Source organism: Anser brachyrhynchus (assembly GCF_964034855.1).
Source record: "Anser brachyrhynchus genome assembly, chromosome: 3".
Taxonomy (NCBI): Eukaryota; Metazoa; Chordata; class Aves; order Anseriformes; family Anatidae; genus Anser; species Anser brachyrhynchus.
Window position 1 is genome coordinate 48,727,464 of NC_137696.1, and position 7,467 is coordinate 48,734,930.

General features: G+C 44.1%; 1 protein-coding gene across 1 annotated transcript; it reads right to left on the reverse strand.

Moving 5' to 3' along the window:
- Positions 1-836: 836 nt before the first annotated feature.
- FAM89A (family with sequence similarity 89 member A) lies at positions 837-6,819 on the reverse strand. The gene is made up of 2 exons (XM_080585230.1): positions 6,420-6,819; positions 837-2,834 (listed from the first exon to the last, which is right to left on the reverse strand). Exons 1-2 carry the CDS (start codon positions 6,669-6,671, stop codon positions 2,676-2,678), a joined length of 411 nt encoding a protein of 136 aa, XP_080441356.1. The 5' UTR covers positions 6,672-6,819; the 3' UTR covers positions 837-2,675.
- Positions 6,820-7,467: the final 648 nt, after the last annotated feature.

Consider the following 7,467-nt stretch of genomic DNA (forward strand, 5'->3'; position numbering starts at 1 on the left):
ACTAAACTCTGATTCGGAGCTGCATGTAACCATTACTCAGTATTTAAGCTGTATTTTCCCACCAAGCATCTCTCTCTCAAATCAATTTCTCTACCTCACGTTGTTATAATGCGGTGAAGAGATACAGCTCAGCAGCCAAAACACCAGGCAGAGAAATATGCCTCTGCAACAATTGTTCACTGATGGAAATTTATTGTTTTTAAAGCTTTTCACTAGCTAGCCAGCCTTCACTGTATTTGAATTTGGATAAGGAACATAGACCATAACTTCTCTCCCATGCAAGGTAGTCTTAAAACAAAGAAGGTGCTGAAAACTTAGCAAGTCGTAACGATCCATCCTTTTTTCCAGTACAAATAATGTTGTAGAATAAAGCTTTGAGACTTTTATGCTTCTTTTCATACAGCAAATACCAGCCAAACATTCCACATTCCCTAACTCACAAGCATGCTGCATTAGAAGCAAAAATCATTTACCTTGATAATTTTAACTTTCATTTATACATGAAAAAAATATTGTGAATTTTTCTCAAGTCCATGCTCACCAGTGGGATTGCCCATGAATTGCACTGCTTATGGATTTGTAAAACATTTTTAATTCTTACAGAGACAAATTTTCTATGCTTAATTCAAAATAAAATACAATTGAAGCAGAAGCAGAAAATTCCCACTCCAAATATAGACAGACAGAACCTTTTCCATTCTAATTTAAAAATGGCTTGCTTCACTGCAGAGATCATGACAACAGGTTGTTGTTTTGGTTTTTGTTTTTTTTCAGGAGGGAACATACGACAACAGTTCAGATTTAAATAATAAATTAAAAATGCACACACTAAAATGTTATGCTAAGCATCATGCTTTTATTTTTTTGGGAAAGAGCAAGAAAATAGCAGTATTTCAACAGACTAGAAAAAGCCTCATATAAATACCAAAAGCACAGCAAATTATATTCAAAATGGATACATTCCTAGGTCAAAGCATGAAGTTGTATGCTTGTGTGTATGTGTACGCACACACATTTTAAATATGGATGTAGCCATTTGGATTATTTGTGTTTGCCTTTTCATTTTAGTTTTGTGAGTGAAGTAATTAGACCAGAATTAACAACAGCAACAAAATCCAACCATTTTCACAGACTAGTTTAAGAGCTTAAGCACATACACAATTACAACACAGTCTTTACTCTTGTGGCCATTAAATTCTACTAAAAGAAGCCAGTTTTAGAGAGAATGCACAAAAACTCCACCCTGGAAGTCTCTTTGCTTTTATCACTGCAACATCCTAGCATTTGCTAAAAACTAAGAGAGGAACTACCCCAGAATTTGTCTCCAATTCTTTCTGTAAACTGTATGCATGCCAGACATAAACCATGCAAAAACCCTTTGAGATTTAAGCCCTTAATTATTAGCTTGTGTCAAGATTCAGGCACTGTGATTTACAGCAATCTTTAAAATGAAAGTTAAGAAACGAAAAAATCGCTTTGGGTGCTGATTTTATTTAAAAACAGAGTTGGGGGAAGAGTAAGATAGTGGCAACTCATATATTCCAAGCTAATTAAGCATTACAGGTACACACTACGAAATAAAAAAAAAAAACAAAAACTGAGTGCTTTAGTAAGTTCTGAAAACAAAAATAAGTTATACTTCAAAGAACAAGTTAGTATAAAAAGTTTTAACGTATGCAAAGTATGTGCTCAAAATACTTATTTTGCATTTTTAAAAAGAGCTGTAGTCTACCTTACAGAAACAAAGTTCACCCAGTATAAAATATTGCAATTTGTCCCATTTTGTCATATGAGAGGTTTCCTTATTCTTCATATGATCGAGAACACTTGCACAAGAGTTCACGTTATTTCCAAGCCACATAGTGGCAGACAAACTATGTTTGAATCGGTGCTTTTACTATCCAGTATAGCAAAAGCTAAGCAAACCATTTGAGAACAGAGTTTAGCAGGTCAAAGAACTACGTTTATGCGAGAAATCCAGACAATAGTATAAAAGTTAATGCCAAGTGGCAGTACCAAGAAAGTGAATTAGATCAACAGGAAAAAAAACTGCTGATAGCATTCACTGTCACATGTACAGCTTGTAAGCTCGGTATAAGGAAAAGTCAAAATTAGCTTAAGAAAAAAAAATTATACTGTGTAAACAATCCACCCAGTACAAAACTGGATGCAGCTGATAAGAGCAGAACTAGCTTAATAGAGCTGAGGATGTGCGTGCATCCAGATACCTGTTCAAAATGCATTTATCAATACTGTTGACAAAAAAAATAAATCACAGCTATTTACACCACAGCGGAGGTTTCCCTCCCCCCCTTATGAAGTTATTACAACTCAGGAAGTCACTGCTGTCTTCTATGGTCAAAATTCCAGTTATAAGCTACCGATATTTGTAAGTTGAAAACACCCACCTTGCACATTAAACTGAAAACTCTTGTCAAACATGTTTGAGAACTCTTCAAAAGTTATAGTACAGCACTTTGCTCAAGTGGTATTTGCATGAGTAACTTGTACTGACAGCCTGTTAAAATAAGTGAATTTAACACCAGTTGGGGTAGCTGGGTGTTCCTCCTCAGGAAGAGAGATCCGTAGAGATTCCAGTCATTCTTAGTGATGTGTAGTACAGGGAGAGAAGGACAAAGGAACCTAGGCCAGCCTGGAGATTAATCTTCTTCTTTCTAGAAGTATTCCTCCTCTTCATCAAAAAAACCATTTTCCATGGCATACGTGCAGTCTGCGTTAGAGTCAGCTTGGCAGGCACCTTTATATTCTTGAATTGACTCATACAGGGAGTAGAGCTGACACAGTAACGACATATCTAGCTGCCGAAGGCCGACCTGATGGGAGAGGAGCGGGAGAGAAAGAAAAAAAACAACCAAGCAAAAAAGAAAACGTTATTACAAGTTCGATTTCATTGGCAGCATAATGCTTTTACTGCACCAATGCAAAAGACACTTCTCCAATATCACCACGCATCTCTCCTACATCTATCTGCTTTTGTTTAAAACTGCCTGGATAAAATTTTGCGAATGCAGCTCTGACCGGTGTCCCACTTCATGGTGAGGTCTCTCTCTACTCGTTTTTCTTTTCTATATTGACATACGTAGGCAGCTGACGTGTTTGCCTCGACAAGGCTCCCCGTGTCTAACACAATACAGCACGCCACTTGAAGGCAGCAAAACCAAAGCTGAATCAGATAAAAACACTCGGAAGGTTTACAAGCTGTGACACATGTCTTTGTGTGCTCCTCGAGCCTTTTGGGTACTCCCAGATTTTGACGTGCACAGGCTTGATGTGTATTGAAGACCCTAATATTTTGTGTCCCCCAAACTTCTAAAATATTAGCTCCAGGTCTAATTAAAGACTTGGAGCAACATTAAAGAAAGTTACCTTGTGGCCTGCATCTGTATTTCAGGCACAAGTGTGTACATTACACTGAAAAGTAAAATAAAGCTAGTCATTTAATTTGAAGTGGTTTCCCTCTGTGGCAACAGATCAGAAAATTCCTTTGACATTTTCACCTACGCAGGAGAGATCAAATTAAGTGTAGGTTCCCTCTTGCAGTAAATTCACGCCACTACCCAAAATAACATTTTTCAAGGAGCAGCTGTTACGCTTAAATTTTAGAATAGTAAGTGTTAAGCCGACAGGCTATACCAAGTGAGTCTCATTTTCATAAAGTATTTTTTTTTTTGCTATAATTTGTATTTGAACATGAGGAAAAAAAGCAGCATTTATTGCCGCCTCACAGCCAGGTTATGTGTTATACAGAATGAGAATTCTTCTCAAAAACCTTTCCTTACGTGTTTAAATTCTAAGAAACACATTCAGCACATAAGAAAACCACACGGGGTTAATACGAAGATCTTTCTCTGGCATTCCCCAGGTCCCTACCAGCCTGAATTATCCTATGAGCTCCTTTCTCTGAAGGTGGTAGTAGGAAAAACAAGCATCACACACCGTGCCACTCCAACTTAGATAGGATACACTGTCTTTCAAATTCAATGTGTATTACCTGGTCAGGCCAAGAAGCCCAGACATCATGTCTCCTATAGACCAGAACATTAATGCTTTCATGCCTTTTAGGCCAAGACTTGGAACAAGCTCTGGAATGTTATGCTAGTGGCCAGCAGGCTACAGATGTGCCTTTCAATACCCTCAGATCAACGCTGCTCTTCTTCCCCATCTCATTTTTCATTTTTTTTTATTTATAGAACACTACTGCTTTCTCTCTCCTTGTTTAAGCAAACACTCTGCAGTAAGCAAAGAAACAAAATTCACTTAGTAATGTCTTCTAAGTCTTCCTGCATTCTCTAAAAGGAGAACAGCACCTGGGCAAATCCCCTTAGGCAGAAATTTGTAAAAACCAAAACAAGAAAGACTACACAAGGGAAAATGAAAAGGAGGTATTTGTATCATATCCGGGCCCCTCTATCTACTCAAGTCCTACTGAGGTAATTTCTTCAGAGGTGTTAAGCTAATGAATGTTTACCTGCCCAAGAATAAAGTCTGAACATCAGCCTTTATGGCTGGCAGAGTTTGGCTTGCCCCATCTAAACAAACTGCTCACCTCAGGTAAGAAAGAATTCTGTGAAGCTGGACTTAGAACTATTACATGTAAACATCCGAAAGATTAAGCAAACTTGCATCAGCGCTGAGGGCCAAGGCTGTGGTGTGGAATTTTTCAAAGAGTGATTAGGAGTAAAGGGAATGAATTGAGCACGGAAATTCAACCTGGAGATGGAAGAGAGATTCCAGATGCAAGATCTTTGTCTCCGAAGAAATGCATGAGAATTTCCTTCTTGGTGAAGCACTTCACTTCAACAATTAATTCTACACTTAACTCTAATCTCAAAGCGAGACATTGCTCAGCAGAATTAATTCAGCGGGCCTTAACAGCCATAGCTGTCACCAGCGTCAAACACTCAAACAAGAACAGTAGATCTGCTGAAAAAGAAACACAGCATCTTTCTCTTCACAACTTTCAAGTATGATCCTGAAGGTAGTAAAAGCTTGAAGAACCATCTGGGCTTACTAGCACAAGCATGAAGTTTTTAATCCCAGTCAATCTGAGTCTGACTCAAGTTTCCTCACAGCACCTACCAGGCAACCCACTGCACATTCCCCTGCTGTCGGCTCTTTTCCTCATGATCATGGTTCTGAGGTAACTTTTCTGTCCCCCCGCAAAGCATCTAAATCTAACACTTTCTCATCTTTAAAAACCCACACAGAGTATCTTGCAGGGGAAGATGCTGCTATGCATAGCTTCCCCATTCGGTGCTGAATTTTTAAAGTAAGCTCATTACCCAATTGTAATGCTATCTTTGACTGGTGCAAGGAAGAACGTTCAATATAAATAATAATGTGCTATTATCCGCTTGATGAAAGACGGGCTATTAGGATGTGAGTCTCTCTCTAATTTGTATGGGCCACAAAAAAGCACACCTGGAACTGAGGAGCCTGTTGCTTGAAAGCCTTTGATGTGTTTGGAGGCAAAGTGTTTTTTTCTTCAGAAGTGTTTTATCAAATTATCATCAAGGGTAACTGAGTATCAAAGGGGGATGTGAGTGTCAAATGACTTTAAGAAGCATCTTGTTTGATTTTCCATTAGGAAAAATAAATTAGGCTTTTATAAGAGCCACCTCTGCTTTTCTGGAAAGGATTAGGACGACTAGGATCATATCCTTGCGTTCCTTTGCAAGACTACAGGGAAAAAAAGCCCCTGGGGTGAACAACAGCCACTTGTGCTGCCTGTACTTCAGCACAGCTTCAAAACAGGCAATTTTAGGGCCGTCTCAAACTTTATCTGAATTACTTGTTGAAGCATTCATGGCAGACTGAGGCAGCACGCTGCATATTCCTTCTGAAGCTACAGAAAGGAATTTCAGCAGTATCTCACGTTCAAACCATGTTTTTAGCATGGTAAAAAAAAAAAAAGATATAAGCCTTGAAACGTGCAGATTTTAGCCATCTCGTGCCCTGTTTCAGAATGCTAGGCGCGTAACGCTTGTTACTTGTTAGTCATTACAACCGCAACTGGCATCAGCAGCGCACCACCACCCAAATTAGTGTTTAATCAAGAGGCGTGCCAACCGCCCGGAGGAGCTCTGCCACTGACACCGCGTTACAGAACCAAAACAAAGCCTGCAAGAAAAGCCCTGCCGGGGCTTGCTCCACCTGGACGGGGCGAAATCGGCGCTAACCCTTCCCTAAGCGCCAACAGCGCCTTGGGGGGGGGGCGCCCCGCTCCGATGGCCGCCGCTGCCCACCCCACAGCCGGGCGCCTTCGGGGGGGGGGGGAACCCCTCTCCTCGGTCCCCTCGAGGGGGACAAAGCCCCGGAGGCCGGGCCCCGGCCCGGGCAGGCCTCGGCCGCCCGGAGGCCGTCATGCGGCGCCCCCCGCCCGCCCCCGTTGCCCTCACCATCTCCTTGCGGAGCAGGGCCAGCGCCGCGTCCAGGTTGGGAGGCTTGGGGGGCCGCGGCGAGCCCCGGCCGCCGCCGCTCAGCTCGTCCTGGATGCGGGACTTCTGCGCGTACAGCCGCTCCAGGTCCCGCCAGCGCCCGCCCTGGCCGCCGCCGCCGGAGGAGGAGGAGTTGAGCAGCCCGCTCAAGCTCTTGGGCAGCGGCGGCAGCCCCGAGCCGCCGCCGGGACCCGGCAGCCCCGGACCGCTCATGCTGCGGCGGCGGCGGCGAGCGACGACGGGAAGGGCCGCCCCGGCACCGCGCCGGGAGGCGCCGCCCGCTGCCCGCCCCGCCTACGGGCCGCGGGGAGGGAGCGGGGCCGAGGGCCGGGCCGCGTTGTACCGGGCCGTGCTGGGCCGGGCCGGGCCGTGCCCGCCTGCCGCCGACCCGGCCGTGCCGGCGGCGCCGCCTGCAGCGCGCAGCAGGTGCCGCCCGTAGCGCTGCCCGCGGCAATTAACGCCGCCGCCTCGTTAGCGCAGGCCCCGGGCGCTAGCGCAGCGCTGGGGTCGGGCAGCTCTTGGGCAGACCTTTATGGTTTGCCTCCCCTCTGTCCCTCCCTGTCGATACAGACCCCTGGCGGGCCCCCCTCCGGAGTCTGCTGAACACTCGTGCCGGTTTGGGGTCGGCAGCCTAACTAACCCTCAGAGCCTCGCACAATGCCAAGGCAAGTGGATTTTTGAAAACCCTGGAAAGTTAAATATTGAACAATAAAAAGCTTCGTGACTTCATATTGAATAGTTAAAAGCTTCTTGACTTTATATAGAGCAGATGCTTCCTTACTGTATATACCCCACGTTAACTCTTAACCCGCTTTAACTCTGACAGCCTCTGGCACTCTCCGTGCCTGCCAGAAAGACCTTCTCCTTTGTGCAACAGCTGGAGACTGAAAAACCAAACCCAAAGCAGCACATAAAATTGGAGCTCTGGCAGCACACTGCCATTGCACGGCCAGGCTGCCAGGAACAGATGGTTAAAGGTGTAGTCCTGTTGCCACAACCTCGCTTTGTT